A 23,110-nucleotide genomic window follows, 5' to 3' on the forward strand; every position below is an offset into this window, starting at 1 on the left:
CTCTTCCCCCTCGCTGCTTTCAAGATTGTTTCCTTGGATCTAAGATTTGTGAATTGTACTATTATATGTTGTGGTGTTGGTCTGTTCTCATTGATCTTGGGAGGGGTCCTCTCTGCCTCTTGGACACGAATGCTTGTTTCCTTCACCAGATTAGGGAAGTTCTCAGCTACAATTTGTTCAAATATCTCTTCTAGACCTCTCTCTTTCTCCAACCCCTCTGGGATGCTGATAATTCTGACATTGGAACATTTCATTGAGTCAGTAATCTCCTGTAGCTTTTTTCATGAAAATGATTTTTCCCCCATGTTACCTCTCTTTCCTTCTTTTTTATCATCTCATCCTCTAGCTCACTAATTCGTTCTTCTGCCTCATTTACCCTGGCCGTCAGAGCATCCAGTTTAGACTGCATTTGGTTCATAGCATTTTTAATTTCTGCCAGACTCGCTCTCATTTCAGCCCTTAGAGATTCTATATTTTTGTTAATATTTTTCTCGTCTACACATCATCTTGACCATTGTTCCTCTGAAATCCATTTCTGACAATTTGGTTATATCCATATCCATTAGTTCTGTGGCAGGGCCACAGTCTCTGTTTTTTTCCTTTGTTGGGGATTTCTCCTCTTTGTCACTTTGATGAGGTGTGGTTGTGGGGATGTACAGAGTCCAAATTATTGACCAAGCGAGATGCACCTGTTTTATAGGGACCTTAGGGATGTGGGCTTCTTGTTCTTTCAGCCTGCTTCTGTGGGAGGGGCCTGCCACACCTATACTCAGGCAGCCCTGTTTGGGTAGAGTTGTCCTGTCCCCTGTGTGTGTGTGCCGGGGGGGGGGGNGGGAAGGATGGGCACAGTGCAAACTGGTTTTTGGGGGCTTTTGTTCTCTGGAAGCTTTCCCTGTCAGCTGTGTCTCTTCTGAGAGAGCAGCAGTGACTGTATCCCAGCCTCTGCCTCAGAACAGAGAGATTGCAGTCCGCTCTCCACTGAGCTCTCCTGGCCACTCTAACTCTGTTTCTGTCAGTGCTGCTAAAACCCCACAGCGTCCAGGTTGTGCGCCCATAGCCGCTCTCCCGGTCCTTGCTCCCAGGGCCAGCTCATCTCTGCCCTTTGTGTTTCTAACACTGCCAGCTGCCCCCGGTTCCTGCATGTGCTCCCGAGCTCCCGGTTTCAGTCCAGTTTCCTTGCTGCTACCGGTCTGCGAGTCTGGGCCACTCCCCAGTGCGGGAGGCTTCTGCCTTCCCGGCGCCCAAGCATGGCAGCTCCCTCCCCCTTCCATTTATCTTCTGGTATCTGCACACAGACTCTCGGCTCCCGCTTCGCTCCTCGATTCCCAGCACTGGAGATGTTCATTTGTAGAGATCCAGATGTATCCTCTTATGTCTCAGCCTGATTTCATGGGTGTTTGGGATGGTCTGGTAGATCTCCAGCTCCATTCAGGCGACTGGTTGAAATAGGGTCCCCTACTCCTCCGCCATCTTTTTCTGTTCCTCCCCATTGTATATGCTTGACTCCTTTGTCATAGATTAATTGGCCAAATAGTATGAGTTTATTTCTGGGCTCAATTTTGAAAACTGTATTTTTAAGACATTTTATATTTCTGTAGCCAGCCAGTTAAAATGACAAGAGCTAAGATACTTTTCTTGGTTATTATCCAGCATTTATTGTATTATGCCTTCAACTGATAGCCATAGTAACTTCCCAACCTGAGAGATGAATAAGAAGTCTTAAAATTAACTAACTTAGGACAGCTGATCCCATATGCTACCTTAAGAAAGCTAATTATATGATCTGCTAAACTACTGACGTGTATTAATAACTCTGTTGAAACTTTATTTCTTTGTTGTGAATCAACTAGGGAAGATGAAAATTATACAAAGCTTATTCTTTAATTGTATTTGCCTTTTAAGATGTCCATCAAGTATTTGAATAGCTACTATAAACAGTAGTAGCATAAACATTTTGGTTTGGGCTCTGACTTTCCTTTAAGGATCACACGTCCTTATTCATGATAAACCTCAAGAGACTTCTGTGGGCTAGAAACTGTGAACTACAATCTGATTAACCAAAATGTGGGGCAGTTTACCAGACCCATTCTATCAGGGCAACTGCATCTGCTGTGAGGATGTAATGAGCAATTCCATTAGTTATTGGATCGACTGATCACCTAATGACATGAATATATCAATGCCATTTTACCCAAGACAGGACCTGAAGGCCAGAGTTGACAGCTAGCCCTAGGGTGGTGGTCTGTTTGGGAGACTGGGAAGCTCTGGGCCATAATGTACTTGCTGATGGAGACCAGGCCAAGGACTGGGGCAATGAGCAAAGTAACAAGATCCTGGAAAGGAAGCGTGTTGGTCTTTATTGGCAAAAATCAACTTCAAAACTAGTTCTGTAATTCAAGTTTTGAATATAATTCAACTTAGTGAAGTTCTATAAATTCAAGAGGAAGTTTAATACTTAAAAACATAAGCTATGATTGGATAAGGTGTTGTTGGAGCAGCTGTTACTCCAAGAAGAGCTTGAATTAGGGATGGACGTTCCATGATTACTTGCCATGTGACCTCTCCGAGTCAGTTTCCTCTGCAAGGGGAAATAACGCCTGTTCGCCATTTCATCTGTTAGTTGGGAAGGAGGAGATGGTAAACATAATTAGTAAACTGAAGTGATGAGCAACTATAGAACGGTAGTCTTCTATCCTTGATATAAGCACTATGGCTAAACTAGCTGAAAGTTACGAAATAAATATCTTACTACGTACTTTGAGGTCCTATAGACAAATTGAGAGATGTGCTCAAACTAGTAATACTCCAACCCTTACAACAATCTAGTTCTTTTGGTAAGTTATATAAGTTAAATATCCTTCTCCTCACTCCACCCCCTTTAGCTACAAGTTCAGAAACAACTGTTAAGGACAAAAGACTCTCACACGCAATTTCCAAGTTGATTTCTCTTTTATTGACATTATTCCAACCCAAGGCAGTCTTCAAGTTCCCAAAAGAAGTAAGAAATGGATAAAGCCTTTGAACTGGTAATGGTGGGTAGAAGGCGGCTTCTTGCTCTTCTGTAGGTGTAAAGAATATGACCACTGAGGGGCGCCTGGGTGGCTCAGATGTTAAGCGTCTGCTTTTGGCTCAGGTCATGATCCCAGGTCCTGGGATTGAGCCCTGCATTGGGCTCCCTGCTCCAGAGGGAGACGGCTTCTCCTTCTACCACTGCCTGCCATTCCCCCTGCTTGTTCTCTGTCAAATAAATAAAATTAAAAAAAAAATATGACCACTGAGTTTGGGCTAGTGTGAGAACAAAGGAAACCACATGCTTATTATAGGAATCATACAGCACCATGAGCTAGTCTGTGCTCTGGACGCTGCCCCACAACTTTAAGAGCTAGAATTTTAGACTGATATTAAAATTTGGTGTGACTGATTCAAGCAGGCAACCCTTTTCAGGTATAAATACATCAGTCCTCTGGATTTAAGTCTTCCAGAATGTTCTCAAAAACTGTTACGTATATTTTATTGGAGTAAAAATTGCAGTGGAATAACATAGATATTAAGAGTACAATTTAACAAGTTTTGAGAAATGTAAATACCCATGTAATCAACACTCTAATCAAAATGTGCATTTCCATCACTCAGAAAATTCTTTCATTTCCCAAGTAGCCCTTACCCTATGAGAACCACATATGGTGTCCATTCATGGAATTAATATTGTCTATTCTTGAAATTCATAGAAATATGATCAGCCTTTTATATCTGGTTCAACATATTTCTGAGACTCAAGCATGTTGTTGCATTTATCTACAGCTCATTCTTTTTTATTGTCAACTAGTATTCCGTTTGATTTAGTTGCCCAGTTTGCTTATCCGTTAAGCCTGTGGATGGACATTTCAGTTGTTTCCAGCTTTGCTGTGAATAAAACTTCTATGTATATTAGTATACAAGTTCTTTTGCAGACACATTTCAATGTCTTAGATGAATACTAAAAATATATACACATCAATTTGGTGAGCTGTGACACCTTATCAATATTGTCTTTGACATCATAAACACTTCATCCCTGGTTAGATTTTCTCAGTAACAATTTGTATTAATTATTCATACAAATATACAAATACACGATATATAATGTAGTTCTTTCATATATTTTGTTACATTTATCCTTGTTTATACTTTTCACTCAATTGCAAGTGGCATTAATTTCATCTTCCAATTATTCACTAAGTACAAATGGTTGATTTTTGTATATCAATTTTAGATCTTGAGATAAGACTCTCAGACTAATTTCTCTTATGCTAGTTTTGGTCATGTGGTATTGATATAAAGTTCATAATAGTTCCTTGTTGGTCTTGTATACCGCATCTATACTAATGTCTCTTTTCTTAGATACATCTTGGCAATGTGTGTCCTGTCATTTTTCTTAATCAGATTAGAGACTTATCTATTAAATCTTCTTTAAAAACCAGCATTGGTTCCATTACTTTTCTCTATTGTTTGCCCTTTTTGCTTCATTGATTTCTGCTCTTATCCATATCATTTCCTTCTTACTTTGGGTTTACTTTTCTTTTTCTAGCTTCTTATAGTAAAAGCTCAGATGACTGATTTAAACTAAACCTTTTTTGCTACAAGCATTTAAATCTATCAATTTCCCTCTAAGCTTTCGAGGTGCGTTTCAAAAATTTTGGTACATTATGGTTTCTATTTAGCTGGAAACATTTTAATTTCCTTATGATTTCTTCTGTGCCCCATGGTTTATTCAGAAATGTGATAGTTTCCAAGTATCTGAGGGATTTTCTGGGTTTTTTATTGCCACTTATTTCTAATTTAACTGTAGTGGTTGGAAAATATACTTTAAGGTTTCAAGCTTTTCTTTTGAGACCACTATGTAGTCTATTTTAAGAATATGTATCCTACTGTTGGGGATAGCCTTTTATAAATGTCAGCTCAAGTTGAATCCTAGTGTTGTTAAAAACTTGAATTCCTTATTTTTCCTTTGGATATTCTATCATCAGTTATTGAGAGAGCAATGTTTATTTCTCCCTTTAGTTCTGTCAGTTTTTTCTTCGTGTATTTTCAAACTCTGTTAATAGTTACATATACATTTATGATTGTCATGTCTTCCTCATTGACACATACAATATCCCTCTTTATATCTGGTAATCTCCCTGGTCTTGAAGTCTGCTTTGTCTGAATGTATTTTTTTATGCTTCCTATTTGCATCGTGTATACTTTCTAACCCTCTTGCTTGCAACCTTTATATTTAAAGTACCTCTCTTGTAGGTAGCATATAGTTGGATTTTTAAAGACTATTTTTTAGACCAGTTTTAGGGTCACAGAATTGAGCAGGCAGTACAGATAGATAGCTCCTGCACCCCCACATACAGCCTCACCATTATCAATATCCCGCTCCAGAGTGGTACATTCATTACATTAACGTACCATCATTACTCAGTCCATAGTTACATTAGGGTTCACTCTTGGTTTACATTCTATGGATTTTGACAAATGTATAATGGTATGTATCCACCATTGTAGTATCATATGGAGTAGTTCACTGCCCTACATACGCTCTGTGTTCCATCTATTCAACCCTCCCTCCTCTCTAAACCCTGGCAACAACCAGTGGACTTTTTACTATTGCTACTGTTTTACCCTTTCCAGAATATTAGACAAGTTGGAAAGACTGGCTTCTTTAAAGTTCCTTTTCTTTTCATGGCTTGATAACTCTTTAGCACTTAATAATATTCCATTGTCTGGATATATCACTGTTTATCCATTCACCTGAAGGACACTTCGGATGCTTCCAACTTTTGGCAACTTTTGGCAAATAAGAACAAAACTACTATAAACATCCATATGTTGATTTTTGTGTGGACACACTTTTTCAGTTCATTTGGATAAATACCAAGGAGTGTGACTACTGGTTCATACGGTAAGATTAGGTTTAGTTTTGTAAGAAACCGCCACCCTGTCTTCCAAAGTGGCTGTACTATTTTGCATTCTCACCAGCAGGGAATGAGTTCCTGTTGTTCCCCATCCTTGTTGGCATTTGATGTCATTAGTGTTTGGATTTTCACCATTTTAATAAGTTATAATGATATCTCAGTGTTATTTTAATTTGTAGTTCCCTAAGGTAGAATGTTGAACATCTTTTCATAGGCTTCTTTGCCATCTGCATGTCTTCTTTGGTGAGGTATCTGTTCAGGTTTGTTGCCCATTTACTTGTTGAGTTTTAAGAGTTCTTTGTACATTATAGATAATCCTTTATCAGATAGAGTTTTGCAAATACTTTCTCCTAGTCGGTGGCTTCTCATTGTCTTAAGTTTTTAACATGCTGAAGTCCAAATTCTCAATTATTTCTTTCATGGATCATCCCTTTGGTGTTCTATCTCAATGATCAAACCCAGGGTCATCTGGATTTAACTCCTAAATGTTATCTTCTAGGAGTCTTACAGTTTCATGTTTTACACTTAGTTCTGTGATCCATTTTGAGTTAATTTTTGTGAAGGGTATAAGGTCTGTGTCTAGATTTTTTTTTTTAACATGTGGCTACATGGTTGTTTCAGCACATATTGAAAAGACTATCTTTGCTCTGCTGTATTACCTTTGCTCCTTTGTCAAAGATCTGTTGACTATGTTTGTGTAGCTTGAATCTTTACTTTTTAACTAGCTTGCTTTTTAGCTGAAATTTTTAGTCCATTTCCTTCCAAATTTTTGATATGTAAGGGTTTAAGTCAGCCATTTTGCTGTTTTCTAATTGTCCCATTTTCTTTTTTCTTCCTATATTCTTCCTTTCCTGCTGTGCTCTGGGTTCAATGTGTCTAACTCCTTATTGTTTTTAAAACATACTTTATCTTTTCCTCCACTTCTCAGATTGGACAAATCTACAGATGTATGTTCATTAATTCTTTCTTAAGTAGCCAATAGCTCATGAGTTTTTCATTTTAGTTCTTGAGTTTGCTCTTTTCTTTACAATTTTCATTGTTCTGATGAGATTCTCTACTTGTTCAGTCTGTCATTTTTTCCTTTATGTTCTTGAACATAAGCAGCTTTACAGTTCTACTAAGTTGTGTTAATTACCAAGTGCTGGGTCATTTTGGGGTCTATTTCTAATAACTTTTTTCTCGGACATGGGGCACACTTTCCTGTTTTGCATAGCAAGTAGTTTTTTGTTCTAGGATGGATATTGTGGGTAATACTCTTGAAGGAGTCTGGATTATGTCATCTTCCTTTAAATTGTATTGTTTTATTCTTTGTTTGAATTAGTCCAATATGGCCTTATGGCTGGCTAGACTGTTTTTGTAAAGTTTTATTGGAACATAGCCACTGCCCACTTGTTGACATGTTGTCTATGACTACTTTTTTTTTTTTTTTTTTTTTTGAGAGTGAGTGAGTGTGCACAAACAGGGGGAGGGGCAGAGGAAGAAAGAGACTCCCTTACGCAGCCTCCATGCCCAGTGTGGAGCGCAACCCAGGGCTTGAACTCACAGCTCTGAGATCATGATCTTAGCCGAAATCAAGAGTCAGACAGTTAACCAACTGATCCACCCATGCATCCCTCTATAGCTAGCAGAACTGCATAGTTGTGACATAGACCATATGGCTTGCAAACCTAAATTCTATGCTACCTAGCCCTTTGAGAAAGTTTGCCAACCTCTGCTCTAGGATTCACACCTGACTCCTAAGGTTACTGTGAGGTTTCTCCACTGGGGTTGGTCTTGGAACTCCAAGGATTCCAGAGCACTAACTTATAATTGTTCAATGCTAAATCTTAGCAAATCCTTTTCCTGTACATGCACATCTTAAGTCCTCAGGTGGTCTTGATGAGACCCCATCAAATGGGAGACCCCATTTCTGCCTCTCCCCACAGCTCCCTTGTCTTTAGAAATTTCATCTACCTTCAAGATTCCAACCTCTTCAACTCAGCAGGACTGCCACTCTGCTGGGGCCCAAACTCCCCAAGATAATGCTGGAAGATGTTCCCACGCAGAATGCTCAATTGTGGAGTTTAAAATTCTGTGTTTCCTTTCTCTTGAGGATCTATGCTGTTATTCGCATATATTTTGTCCAGGCTTAAAGTTGGTTTTGGTGAGGGTAAATCTGGCAGTACTTTGAAAGCTGCTTTTGAAAAACCAAAGATCCTAGAAAGCAGGACATTATGATGACTATACTCATCGCTTTTTTTTTTTTTTTTTTTTTTAAGATTTTGAGAGAGAGAAAAGACAAGTGGGAGGGAGGGGCAGAAGGAGAAGCAGAGAACCCTATGTGGGACCTGATTCCAGGACTCTGGGATCATGACCTGAGCTGAAGGCAGATGCTTAACTGAGTGAGCCACCCAGGCAGCCTCCTCATTGCCTTTTATTTGACATTCACTGAATAATCATTTTCGGGTTAACTATGTACTATGAGGAATGGATAAGGGAATTGTACAAACAGATACTATGAAAGTCGTTACATGTTGGTGATGTACAACCACGATAGTTCCTGTCTTCAAAGAGTTGTCTAGTAAACCAGACAAACATTATACCCATATCTTGCTCCATTTTTGAAATACATCTTTAGAAAGGCATATGGAACTAAGGGTAATTAAAAGCAGAGAGCTAGATTTCCTCCAGTATCTGACCATATATCATTATTAGGGGTAGTATTATGGGAGAAATTGGGTAGACTTGGTCACCTTTTCTGGACTTATAAATTACTTAAAATGCATTTAAATTTATTTTTATCTTAAGATCAAATTCAGTTGACTAACTTCTGAAACTATTGATTTTATGAATTTTTCTAGAGCTATGTCTTTTTGGTCCAAAAACTATGCCATTAGTATTATAGAGACTTCACCTGTGCTTTCTTATGGTTAGACTCCCATCATTCATTATTTGCATATAACACCCAGTGCTCATTGCAATACATGAGACCTTATTTTAATCTGACCTTTTCATATAGTTTCACAGGGAGCATCTAATTCAGAAGAAAAAAGAGGTGGCTTTGCCACATCTAACTTGTGTTGCCTAAAGGCTGTCATTCTGTCTCTTTAATTGTAAACATCTAACCAGGGGACAGAGCCTGACTCTAACAACAGTCCAAGATGTGTAGGCTCCTGAGGTTTGAGGCAGGAACAAATGTTATATCTATGCTTGCTTTCCTCAACAGTACAGATCAGGGGTTGGCAAACATTTTCTATAAAAGGCAAGACAGTCATTATTTCAGGCCACATAGTCTCCGTCAAAACCATCTCTGCCATTGTAGCATGAAAGTAGCCATCGCCAACACACAAATAGCATAGCTATGTTCTTTTTTTTTTTTTTTTTTTTTTTTTTTTTTTTTAAAATTTTTTTTTTTTTTTTTTTTTTTTTTTTTTTTTTTTTTTTTTTTAAAGATTTTATTTATTTATTTGACAGAGATAGAGACAGCCAGCGAGAGAGGGAACACAAGCAGGGGGAGTAGGAGAGGAAGAAGCAGGCTCATAGCAGAGGAGCCTGATGTGGGGCTCGATCCCATAACGCCGGGATCACGCCCTGAGCCGAAGGCAGACGCTTAACCGCTGTGCCACCCAGGCGCCCCAGCATAGCTATGTTCTAATAAACTTAATTTACAACAGCAGCTAGAATTTTACCCAAACGCTAGAGTTTGCAGAACCCTGGTCTAAATAAATCTAAACTAGCAAAAGTTAAACTGTGTTTTTAGTTTTATAAAATTTTCAAGATCTTGAAAAAAGATTTTCCTATTTTGTGAATTTCAAGTTTTACCGAGTGGTTTTCTTTCTATTGATAAGATAAAGCTGTTGTTACCTCACAAGTGACCAAAGCAGTAAAGAGGACTGTTTCTACTTGCTACCTAATCACACGGTATTTTGCATTTGGTAACTTCAAAACGAAACTTTTCTTTTCACAGATAAACACTACAGGTGAAGACTGGTAAAAAAGAAACATTGATTTCTGAAGTACCTGGAAAGGAAAGGCACCGGTCAGTAACCCGTGGACAAGCTCGGTGTTTTCCAAAGATGCTGTTGATGTAGTCTTTGCTCCTGCTTTTCTTCACTCAAAGCTCTTCATAACATGGGCTGCATGAAATCAAAGCAAACTTTCCCATTTCCTACCACATTTGAGAGTGAGAAGCGACATGCAAGCGAAGAAAGCTTTATGTCTGAAGAGAGATTTCTACCTAGGATGCCTTCTCCAGTGAATGTTGAAGAAGTGAAGGAACCACCAGGGCCCGAAACTGTGGTCTTTGAATTTGCACACCGCCTATCCCAGGAAATCTTGAGTGACGCCTTGCAGCAGTGGGCAGGCAATAACATCAAGTACTATGACATCCCATACATTGAGAGTGAGGGGCCTTGACGCTGTAAGGATGATGATAACCTTCCTGAATTGTGGATAAAGTTGGTGCTAGTTTAAATACATGAAATCATAGCAAAAACTGGTGTGAATAAATACAAATAACTCCATCTAGATGTAATAAAAAGTCTATGATAATATCAAGAGTATAGGAGTACCTAAAATGAAATACGTTAAGCACTTTTATGTTAATAGCAATTTCTATCTGCTTGCTCTTGGATTTGAGTCATTTAAAGGGCTAAACACAGGTCCTGTACCACAGTAATCAGCTCTATGTCATACCACTTTCTTCCTGTGGCACTAATAGTATCACCAAAGAAATCAAATGATTATTTTAAAGACACTTCTTTTAAAATAACTATTTAATTCACACACACAAACAAGTTATGAAAGGGATTTTTCAGATGGCAAGGAAATGGCACTTAAGCCGCAGTAATTAATAGTGGGTCATTTGTCAAAACCATTTGTGTCAAGGACCCCTACTTAACACACATGATCAAGCAGTAGAAAGCACCCCTTGCAGAAGTCCACCTTCAAACCTGTCCTAAACTACCACCTTAAACCTCAGGGCCCTAACTAACCACAGCTGTTATTGGATGACTGGAGACTTTGCACATAAGGCATCTGAACAGGATACAATTTACAGAAGTCATGATAGTAATGTTTATGGCATTGAGTTAAGCAGCCCAGTGATACAACAAAACAAACAGCAATCCAGTAAATTTTAAAATAACAGGAGCCCTAGTCAAGGTAAAAAGCAGAACCTGTTCTCAGTGCTGCATGTATATGGAGTTTTACTGTCTCAAAGATGTAGAGAGTTGGTATAATAGACACTCATTCCCATTTTTATTATTGACTAGGGGGGCAGTCCCCATTCATATTACTGTGGGACCAGTCTATGCATGAGGCTATACCGTTGCATTACAAAACAGAAGATCAAACACTCCTCCAAAGAGAGTACTCATGTATTTCTTTTATGGTAACAATGCCCATAAGGCATTTACAGCCATATACTATTTTCTTAAATTTGGCTTTTTGGGGAAGCTCCCCCCCCCAAGAATTAAGTACTGCTTAAAATCAATGGTAACAGAAAATTTGGAAGTGGAAGAAGATACTGAGAAAACATAACCTGTAGAAAAATTGGGACTCAGTCCCTAGAATGGTCTTTTCATCCAGATTTGCTACACACTGAGTTTAGTTGGAAAGGGAATTATTTAAGTCTGTGTGCATTAAATTCTTTTATTAAGATTCAACAGACCCTTGTCACTGACAGCTAAAGCAAGGCAGAAAAAGACTTGTAACCTTTTTAATGAGATAAATATGTATTTGGCCTTGTAAGCAGGCAGAAATGCTACCTCTAATTTTAACAACTGTCCTTTGAAACCCACAAATAGAGTGAATTCTCCCAGTTGCATGGAAAAAGAGTACTTTGAAGTGAGTCATGTGCCATCTTTCAGTTGCCTTTGGACACCTGGCATTCAACTTTCATTTCACCTAGTCTCAAGCTCTGAACTGTCCTGTTGTACTTGCAATCTAGAAACTTATAAAGTAGAAAAACCACCATCCCTGTTTATATAGGGATCTGAAGTCCTAAGGCTAAGGAACAAAAGTTTTCTGAAAATGCAAAACATCTTTCGAACTCACGAAGGAAAATTTAGGTTTTTGAGTACACTAATGACTTGGACAAAAGCCTAGATGTTGCCATTTTTCATTCATTTTATATCTCACTTTTGCTGCAAAGTCATATACTATTTAAAAGATAGAATATTATGGTGAGAACACAAAGCCATAGCCACACTAAATTTTTCAGTGTACATACGGATGTAGACTGTTGAGTTTCCTCATAAATATTTTAACCTCAGGTTCCTCCTGTGCCTGGGCCCCTATTTCCCAGGGGTGTAGCAGGGATGCCTGCCAGATCCATATCTAGCTAGAATTCTCATCTCTGTTGCCACTCTGACACTACAGCAGTACGGTTTTGTCACCATGCACCAACCTCTCGCTCCTGAATCATTTTAACAGAGTATAAGATCTTGCAACATAGAATTCTCTTGGAAATATATGCTGTATTATGTCAAACCATGGACAAGGAACTACAAGCCTTGCATAATCAGTGAGTTAATAAACCAAGTTGGAGGCAGGGAGGAAAAAGAACCAGATAAACAAATTTGTGGTGCATGTGATAATCATCAAGATATAGTTTGGCCTTGATGACAAGACAGTGAGAACATCTTTGATAGGATAACTTCTTTTGCACCTTCATATCTAAATATTGGATTTACTTCATTTTGAACTTTTACGAACAGTAAAAGACTGGAAGATCTATTTGAGAAGGAAGGAACATATAAAACAGAAGACTGAAAGAATTATTAGCTACTGGAAAGGGAAACATTTGTTCCAACTACACATCACAAACGCAGATGAAATAATAGTGGCCAAATTATAAGGGAAAGGAAACCGGGGAAAAGAGGGCCCAAGAAACAGCACTCACGTCAGGCTCCATCAGAAGACACTGCAAAAACAAGTCTCCAGTGTTCGTGACCATGGGAAGGGACACAGTAGCAGGTTCCTTTCTTCACCACACGGACACGTGCCCAACCACTGAATCTTTTCCCTTGAGAACAGCCAGGATAGGGGCACAAGAGCCGCCACCAATGTGACACGGAACTCAGATGGCAACTGTAAATGCAGATTATCACAGGAAGTGTGCCGGTCCCTCACGGAACCCCACAGCAGGGCTTCACTGCTCCCTTCCCCAGGTAAAGGTCTCTTGTGTGCTATTACCGTTCAGCTGCAAGTCTCTGATGCCAGAGTTCTCAATTTCCAGTTGCCTTATCTCTTCTTTGCAAACTACCTGTGGTCATTAGCACTCAAAGCATAATTTAAGGGGATAAAAATGATCTCAGTTCCAAAGGAATAATTTGTGTCAAACTGCCTTATTAGTATTAAAAACAGACACACTGAATGAAGGAGATAGCATGACACTCATATCCTACTTAATATCACTGGCATTTTATGAGAAGAGGGAACTATACTTTTGTATTCTGTAGTTTAAGAAATCAAAGTTAGAGACACAGGATAAATAATGTCAAGGAATAGTAAGTTAAAAACAAAGTTCCAGGGGCACCTGGGTGGCACAGCGGTTAAGCGTCTGCCTTCGGCTCAGGGCGTGATCCCGGCGTTCTGGGATCGAGCCCCACATCAGGCTCCTCTGCTATAAGCCTGCTTCTTCCTCTCCCACTCCCCCTGCTTGTGTTCCCTCTCTCGCTGGCTGTCTCTATCTCTGTCAAATAAATAAAAAAATTTTAAAAAAAAACTTTATAAAAAGAAAAAACAAAGTTCCAACAAATATATTGTTTGCTTGATCATAATGCCCTCATCCTATATTTGTGTGGCCAAATAGGATATATCTTCCTTGGAGCAGTGGGCATAGGCTCGGATGTACTCCCTATATCTAACTTTGCAAAACTGAAGTTTAGTTCATTCTCTTCCCTGTAAGACTTAGCTATGAAATGGTATTTTTCCAAATATTTTTGTGAAAACGGTTTTTTTTTCTAACCATACAATAAAAGTCTATTTGCCATTAACTAGCTGTGAGTTCTGATTAAAGCAAATGCCTTTCAATATTGTGTACTGCCAAATTTTTTGATATAAAGAACTTAACACTTTCTGCATTTCTAGTGAATACGAAGTGAATAAAAATCCTGATACGAATAATTTCTTGGATCATTCAGGTCCAATTTAAGAGTATAAAGGTAAACATGTCTATTACCATGCCATCAGTACTCTACATCTGTTCTTGACTTTTTGGGGGAAAATGCTTCATGTAAATATTTAGAAAATGTAAAGCAACTCCTGGATTGCAATTTCCTCATCTAGGGGAAGGGTGCAGGATATGACTTCTGACGTCTTTTTTAGTTCTGCCACTTTCTGTTCTTAAAAACCAGAAATTCTCTTAGTTTCTGAGTGGTTTGGGATGAAGGAAAAACTATAATAAGTCATAAAATAAATGATAAACTGACCTTTAAAGATTATTCTTACCTTGAATTTAATGTCCCAAGTCTGGAACACCCTGTAATTTCTTGTGTACCTTAAGAAAAACTTATTTTGTCAACAGTTTTTTAACGTATTTCTATTTGAACAAAAAGTCCTTTTTCCCCCCCCTCCTGATTTATACTATGTAACAGCAAATAACTTAACACACACAAATTTTATGTAAATTGCAGAAAGCAATGTGTCTCTATTTTCGAGACTGGAGTTTCCTAATTCCTCATTCTTTCAGATTAACAAATCCTACAAAACAACCATCACTTTGACCATAGGAAGAGATTCTGGTTAACTTTAGGGAGGACCAAAGGTAAGTTAATAATACTAGAGAGAGAACCTCATAAAAACCTTTTCGCTTTGCCTGAGATTTCTAATATTATAAAAGGAACACTTCTATAGTAATTTATAATTACCTTAAAACAGATTTATATATGCAGAAAATTCTCTGAACCATTAACACAATAGCCAAAAAACTTTGGATTATTTTTTAATAATCTATACATAAGTTTATTTAATCAACATAAAAACTACTACCCAAAGCCAAAACATAAGGTTCTCATTTCAATTAGATATTTAAGACCTTCAAATTTTCCCATTTTTATAAAACAGGTTGGCAAACATTTTCTGAAAAGGATCAGATAGTAAGTATTTTAGCCTTTGCAGGCCTTACAATCTCTCTTGCAACTACGCAAAGCAGCCATAGACAATATGTAAACAGCTGAGCATAGCAATGTCCCAATAAAGCTTTATTTATGAACACTGATATTTGAATTTCATGTAATTTTCACGTATCATGACATACTGGTCTTTGATATTTTTTTTTTCCTCAGCCATTTAAAACTGCAGAAACCAATCTTAGCTTATGGAAAACTAAACAACAAGCAGCAGGCCAGATTTGACCCATGAACTACAGTTTGCCAACACTTGTTCCAAAATAATCCCTTAAAAATCTAGTCACCTTAAAATTTCAAATCGTTACTTCCCAGAGATTTAAAGTAATTATTCAAATCTTCATCAGTAACTTCTTTTAGATCAGCTGGTTTCCACTTTGGACTCTGGTCTTTATCTATTAAAACTGTCAAATGAAGACGTAAGAAATGTTAGTACGTTTCTTTCAGGTATTACCAGATTTTAATTACCAAACTGACAGAAAGTACCTTACACGAGGCATATTTTCTATTGCACATTTTTTTTCTGCAAAGTTAAAATTTTTGCCTGTGTTCCATTTTTCTTTTAAATTAAGGCCCCATAGGATTTGGATGAATAGCAATGTAGTGATAATGACTCATGTGGTTATTTCCCAGCCTAAGTCTAACACCTGTAGCTTGAATACAGCCTATGAACTAATGTGACTTAAGCCTTAACCTTCTTTAAACAAAATCGTAAATGAAATCTTCCTGCTATAAAACAGCCAAAACCAGAGCTGGTGTGGTTTAAAGGGAAGGCAGGGGAGGGTGCAGGGCCCAGATCTGCCTTCTCAACTCCTCCACGTTGAATTGAAAGGAAAATTACTTGAAGTAGAGGGAAGGGGATGACTTTATGCATAATTAAATGTGGATACTGCTGTTCTGCTGAACCCTCTAGTTCACACAGCTCGGAATTAAAATAGCAGACCACCTTCAGGTTATCCTAAGGAACTACTTCTCTTATTTCGGTGTAGTCATCATTTCGTGTGGCCACATAGCATCCCCACTGGATTGTAAGTATGAGGCAATTGGCAAACCTCTCCTTTAAAAAGGGAAGGGGATGTCAGGTTCCTGGTTGTGACAGTATACTACTGTTATATAAACGTTACTGTTTAGGAAAATATGGTGAAGGGTACACAGGATCTTTCTATATTATTTCTTAAAACTGTATGTTAATCTACAATTATCTCAAAAAATTTTTTTAAAGAGAGAAGGGGGCTATACTTAGTATGGTTATGGTAGAGAATTTTAACTGTGCTTAAAACGTGCATAATTCTTATGGATACTGGAGGTTTGTTTTGTTGTTGTTGTTGTTGTTGTTAAAGGTTTATTTGAGGGGCGCCTGGATGGCGCAGTCATTAAGCGTCTGCCTTCGGCTCAGGGCGTGATCCCGGTGCTCTGGGATCGAGTTCCACATCAGGCTTCTCCGCTATGAGCCTGCTTCTTCCTCTCCCACTCCCCCTGCTTGTGTTCCCTCTCTCACTGGCTGTCTCTATCTCTGTCAAATAAATAAATAAAATCTTTAAAAAAAATAAAAATAAAGGTTTATTTGAGAGAGTGAGCAAACAAGGGGGCAAGGGGGGCCCAGGGAGAGGAAGAGAGAATCTCAAGCAGACTCCCTGTTGAGGGTGGAGCCTGATGAGATGAGACCTGACCTGACAGGATCAAGACTCAATGCTTTAACTGCCTGTGCACTCAGGTGCCCCCCACTGGCGGTTTTTAAGGCTGGGCTGCTAGCTACAGGATTTTAGCTCGTATCAGATCAGTGGTAACACTGATGTTATGATCCCTGCCAATGTGACAGTTTTACATTCCCCAAACAGCATAAATAAAAACAATTCTGGAACATTCTTTCTTCAAGAATCTCTCCCCTTTTAAGCCCTCTGGCCAATGCTATCATGGTATCTACCTCCTTGACAGTCTGCTGAAGGGCAAAAGGAAAGAATATTAATAAAATCTGTACTTTTCACACAGACATAATTTTTTACTTAGCATAGATATAACAAGTTCCTGCCATGTAGACAGCTCAGGTTTTTTCAAGTCTCATGAGCACCCACTCAAATTCCTTTTGGTAACTGTCTAGTTCTGCTGAAATCTATATTTATTTTCTTCTAAAACCAGGAAGAAGCTTATTCTAGGTGTTAAGAGTAAGAATTTTTGACAACCATTCCCCTAATTTGCTAGTTTATTTTATCTAATTTGCTAACATATTTTATAATTAGCAAACTGTAGCAAACATTTGGTTATTATGCAAGAACACCAGTTTTACCCTATTTTGCTTGCAAAATAGGGAGGCTATGCTAAAAGATGAGGCAGTAAACTTTCTCTTCACTGAAAAGTAGCTTGATAAGCTCCTGCATTATGAATCATAACCTTGATTCTGCTTGGTTTCAACGGTTTCCGTTAAATAATTGACAGTATATATGAAAACAATAACTTTGCTTTTTTAAGTTTAAGAGGGCTGCTATAACATATAGTGAATGCATTCAAACCCAAGTAGCACACAGGTCCTCCTAATATCGGAGGTCTAGGCTCTGATCCACATGCAGCAAGAATTTGAAGGGAATTAGTGGGGAAAAATGCATGTTTTACTTGTTTTTATAAAACATATAGCCATTTCTTCTGATTCAATTCCCTGGGTCCTCTAAAAGGGTTTGAACCCCTGCTTATTTCTGATATTATGTCATGCCGTAAGTTAAGAGAATTCTACAACAGTGACCAGTCTTTATCAAAGCTTCCAGCTCAGAGAATATCTTTTATTCAGATAAAGTATATACAGAGTCTCTACTATATTAAAGAGATCAATAAAAACATTAAATAATTAGATATGCAAAACACATACAAAGGGAAAAATAATTTTATGCAACATAAATAACAGCTACTATTTATGGGAATATGGGCTTATACATAAACTGTTTTACAAATTTGCTAAGAACAAAAAATAAACCATTTCACTTTTTCTAAATATGCTGACTTTGGAGATGATAAAAATTCATAAGAACATTAGCAGATGTTACTAATTATGTCATATGTTTTTTCTCAATGTCAATGTTTAACTGCTCAGGTACAGGCAAAGAAGTAATGGTAGCGTTCAACGCTGCTGGGAATGGCCAGGCCAGTACTAGGGAGAGGAGCGGTAGGGGACTTGAGGGCTTCTTGCAAGGGAATAAATGCACCTTTCCAAGGCTCCAGCAGCAGAATGAGTTTTCAAGCCCAGCGGTACTTAGCAGAGGCAGTCCATGGGATTGAAGAAGCAGGATAACCTCTTACATATAAAATAGGGGGCAGTGACACAGGTTATATGAATTTTTCAAACAATATTGGTTTCAAAGACTGACATTCCCTTATGTGCTAGTTGGTAATATAAAAAAGCAATAACTTTGCAATCTTTATGAAAGCGGAATTTTCACTAACAAAACAACTATCATCTTTGATTAACAGTATATGCTCACAAATCCTATTTCCATAATATCCAGGAAGAAAACAATCATCACTTACCTGCCCTAACACCTTCATAAAAGTCATGGCCTCCCTGAAAGAAAATTGAGATTAAATGGTGAATCTCCGGGCATCCTTCTTCCCAGTGATGATATGTCTCCTCCACCCACTTTAGTCTCTCACTCCCATGGCCAAAGCCTGAAATAAACAGTCAGAGACTGGACAGCCTTTATGACCCACTCCTTGATCGCCACCTCCGATTCTTATCTGCTCAAGTGCATTCACTGTTGTGCTACTACTGGTCCTACAACTTTTTCACCACTCACTTTATTGTGGTCACTTTCCTTGAAAATGCCCTCATCTCACTCAAGGCTTTTTCTCCCCTTTAGTCCGTCTTGGCAAAATCCCAGCACCAGCTGCCCCTACCATTTTTCTCCGCCTGCTTTCAAGGAGCTAAATCTTGCTGCAGAAAAGTCTATGATTGGTTTCATTTAAAATTCATGACCACGAATCTCAAACAGGCATGGAAAACTGCCCAACAATCCATGTTCTCTTCTCCACTTCCCAAGATAATGATTTTAACTGTCTTCTGCCTTCTCAACCTCTACCTCTAGCAAATTTTACTCTCACTGTATTCTCAGCTAATGACTTAACCTTCTATTTCATTACAAAAAGGGAAGCTCTAAGCCATGAACATTCTCTTCTTCCCACCCCTAAAATGCCTGCAGCCCAACTACACCCAACTATACCATGCCTTCGCTTTCCTGACTATGGAGGAAGGGACCAACCTCTTTCAAAGGCCCGTTTTCCCCACATTCCCACTCACATCTCCTCTTCTCAAGGACTGTGCTTGAGAAGGTTATCTCTATTTTCTCCCCTGGCATCATCAATGTCGGCAGCATAACCAGTGACTGACTGTGTTCAAATGTCTGGGCTCAGAAGAATGGATAAAGAAGATGTAGTATATGTATAATGGAATATTATTCAGCCGTCAAAAAGGGAAATCTTCCCATTTGCAATGATGTGGATGGAACTAGAGGGTATTATGCTAAGCGAAATAAGTCAGTCAAAGACAATTATCATATGATCTCACTGATATGTGGAATTTAAGAAACAAAAGAGAGGATCATAGGGAAAGAGAGGGAAAAATAAAACAAGATGAAATGAGAGAGGGAGATAAACCATAAGATACTCTTAATCATAGGAAACAAACTGAAGGTTGCTGGAGTGGAGGGTGGTGGGGGATGGGGTAACTGTAACTGGGTGATAGTCATTAAGGAGGGCACAGGATGTAATGAGCCCTGGGTGTTATCTAAGACCGATGAATCAGAGACCTGTACTTCTGAAACCAATAATACATTATATGTTAATTAAAAAAAACAACAAATGCCTGGGCTCACCCGCTGGCCTCTACTACACAGTAATGACACGACCTCGGGCTAGTAACTCCCCTAATGCCAAGTTTCCTTATATGAAATGGCAATATCAATACATCCATCGGAGGATTATCTTACTCCCAGTGCAGTGTCTGACATATAGTGAGTGTTCAGTAAATGTTAACTGCTTTTGGTATCAACAATCTTTTTTCTCTATTGGGTCATTCCCTACCATTTATAAACATGTTCTAGTATCTTCCACTCACTTGATTCCACAGTCCCAGCTCCTACCCTATTTGTTTCAGGAAGAAAAAGTTGTGTACATATAGCCTCCACTTGGCCATATCCCATTTACTCATTTACTCTCCAACTCACCACACTCTAACTTCTGCCCCAACACTCCTCTGAAATGGCTTGCCAAAATCCCCTGTGACTTCAGTGTTGCCATATGCTAAAGATGTCTTTATCCTCCCCTACTAGACACTTTGGCAATACTCTCTCCTCCCTGGAACACTCATTTCTTGCTTTCACGACCCCACGCTCTCCTGATTCTCCCACCTCTGTCCTTTTTCTCTTCCGTTGCTCTTTCTCCTCTAACCCACTCAAAATGCTGGATTTCTTGGGGCTCAGATCCAGCTCCCTCATTTTCTCTCCATATGATCTTATCCATTCTTTACTTGACACATCAGCACCTGACTTACCGATTCTGTTAAAATGTAAAATCATGTCACTCCTCTACTTGAAAACATCCAGTGGCTTCCCGTTTGACTCAGAACAAAAACCAGTTTTTCACAGACCTTCCAGGCTACCCGTGCTCTGCACAGCCCTTCTCTACCCTGTTAACTCTGACCTCATCTCTCTCACTCACCGACCCTCCTCCTCTGGCCACGCTGTCCACAGCTTCCTGCAGCTCCTAGGACAGGCAGCACATTCCTGCCTCAGAGCTTTGTACCTGCCTCTGCCCGGATGCTCGCCCCAAATCCCTGCACAGCTCATTCCCTCACTTCCTTCAGGTTTTCACTCAAACAACACCTTCTCAGTCAGGTCTTCTCCGGTCATCCTAAGTTCAACCACACACCCCCTTTATGCCATATCCACCTTCCCACTTTACTTTCGCTCCTTGGTACTTATAATCATATGCTGTATATTTTACAATTTTATCTGTTTAAAATCTATCTACCCCACTGGAAAGTAAGTTCCATGAGGGCAGGGATTTTGTCTATTTTGTTTACCTATGGGTTCTTGGTGCCTGTAACAGTGCCTAGCACATGGAAAGCTTTCTTGTTTCTTAAGTAAATAAATCTTCAAAAAAAATTTTTTAAAAGATTTTATTTATTCAGGGGTGCCTGGGTGGTGCAGTCGTTAAGCGTCTGCCTTCGGCTCAGGGCGTGATCCCAGTGTTCTGGGATCGAGCCCCACATCAGGCTTCTCCGCTGGGAGCCCGCTTCTTCCTCTCCCACTCCCCCTGCTGGTGTTCCCTCTCTCACTGGCTGTCTCTCTGTCAAATAAATAAATAAAATCTTAAAAAAAAAAAAGATTTTATTTATTCATAGAGAGAGCACACACATGAGCAGGGGGAGGGGCAGAGGAAGAGTGGGAGAGAATCTCAAGCAGACTCCCTGCTGGGCATGGAACCTGACGCAGGGACTCGGGATGACCTGAGCTGAAATTAAGAGTCGGTTGCTTAACCGAATGAGCCACCCAGGCGCCCCTCCAAAGTTTCTTTTTTTAAAAAGTGGCTCTAATGTCTTTCAGACTTAAATCTTTAACCCACACCTCCAAACTCTGACTCCTAAATGCACTCTTTTCTTCCCTCACATTCATCATCAAGGCCTATCAATTCTATCTCCTACACTGGTCCTCAAAACCATTCACCTCTCTCCAGTGCCACCACCCTCGTCTAAGCCACTACGACTTTGCAGCCTGACTACTGCCATAAACTCACATCTGGTCTCTACATTCACTCTTGAACCCTTCCAACCCCATCTCCATCCAGCAGCAATAAGTACCTTCTTAAAGCAAATGGAACCAAATCGTCCACTGCTGGAACCCAAGAGACTTCTCAACATACTCATTTCTTACACTTTAGGTCACAGAGGAGCTGACAACTCAAAGATGTCTTCCCTTTGTCTCTCCCACTCCCTCCTGTCCCCGCATCATTCTCTTCTATCATCAACTTGTAGGTTTCCTTTGGAGCACTAACCACAATTTGTAATTATTTTACTTATTTTGTTTACTTGTTCTTCCTAGTCTCAGTAGACTATAAATTCCATGAGAACAAGGACTGGTCATTCTTTCCACCACATAACACCTAGAACAGTGCCTGGCAATATAACTAACATACTTGCTGAAGGAAGGAAGGAACTGATCAATCCAGGCAGTGTGGTAAATGTACAGTTGAAAACACAGACTGTGAGGTATACTGGGTAGTGGTAAAGAGTGCAGGCCTGGAGTGAGCCCACCTGGTTTCAAACAAAATGTGCCTGCCACTTAATACCTATACCACCTTAGGCAGGTTACTTCTCTTATGCCAGTTTCCTCATCTGTAAAGTGGAGACAAGAATAGTTCCTATCATTGTAGAAATAGTGTAAAATTTAATGGAGAGGATACATCTAAAGTGCCTGTCAAAGTACTTCTCTTGGAGAGGAGGTTAAGATGGCGGAGGATTAGGGGACCCCTTTCTCAGCCGGTCCCCTGAGTTGAGCTGGATAGGTACCAGACCAGCAGGAACATCCACGGAATCAGCCTGAGACGCGTGAAACCGCGCACAGATATCGGAAGCTAAACAGAAGGGGGAGGGAGCCGCCATGTCAGGGCGCCGGGAAGCGGTAGCCACCTGCACGGGGGAGAAGCTAAACAGAAGGGGGAGGGAGCCGCCATGTCAGGGCGCCGGGAAGCGGTAGCCACCTGCACGGGGGAGCGGACAGACCGTGGACCCGCACGCTTGAGACAGCAGTCTGAGAACGGGAGCTCCGGGAGCGCACGCGGGACGGCTGGCGGTTGGCGGGCCACCCGCACGGGGGAGCAGGTGGACTCGCGGACGGCACCCGTGAGACAGCAGACTTAGAATGCGAGCTCCAGGAGCGCGCACTCTGGAAACAGCAGACTTGAGTCTGTGAGCCGGGAGCGTGTGCCACCAAGCATCTCACGGAGCTCCGGAGCGCTCACTGGATCGAGGCTGAGACCGGGAGCTCCGGGAGCGTGCGCGGGGCGGCTGGCGGCTGGCGGCTG

The 23,110-nt window shown here is 39.9% G+C and overlaps 2 protein-coding genes across 12 annotated transcripts in view; one reads left to right on the forward strand and one right to left on the reverse strand.

Moving 5' to 3' along the window:
* Positions 1-2,930: 2,930 nt before the first annotated feature.
* The window catches only part of HIBCH (3-hydroxyisobutyryl-CoA hydrolase), a 114,255-nt gene continuing 94,075 nt past the window's right edge, over positions 2,931-23,110 (reverse strand). For 2 of the 11 annotated variants that reach the window (XM_034654854.1, XM_034654855.1), the window contains 2 exons: positions 18,563-18,596; positions 16,627-18,329 (listed from right to left, as the gene is read on the reverse strand). In XM_034654854.1, coding sequence (XP_034510745.1) covers positions 18,085-18,329; positions 18,563-18,596 — 279 coding nt within the window. In that variant the 3' untranslated portion in view covers positions 16,627-18,084. Of the gene's footprint in view, positions 3,238-9,938; positions 10,055-10,155; positions 13,011-13,585; positions 13,615-14,372; positions 14,422-14,852; positions 15,454-16,626; positions 18,330-18,562; positions 18,597-23,110 lie in introns of those variants that run through there. The other 9 variants (XR_004623526.1, XR_004623527.1, XR_004623528.1 and 6 more) reach the window with 9 other exon arrangements.
* On the forward strand, positions 10,017-10,358 carry C2H2orf88 (chromosome 2 C2orf88 homolog). Its single transcript, XM_034654860.1, has one exon. It carries the CDS (start codon positions 10,050-10,052, stop codon positions 10,332-10,334), a length of 285 nt encoding a protein of 94 aa, XP_034510751.1. The 5' UTR covers positions 10,017-10,049; the 3' UTR covers positions 10,335-10,358.

The sequence above is a fragment of the Ailuropoda melanoleuca genome, chromosome 2, assembly GCF_002007445.2.
Source record: "Ailuropoda melanoleuca isolate Jingjing chromosome 2, ASM200744v2, whole genome shotgun sequence".
Lineage (NCBI taxonomy): Eukaryota > Metazoa > Chordata > Mammalia > Carnivora > Ursidae > Ailuropoda > Ailuropoda melanoleuca.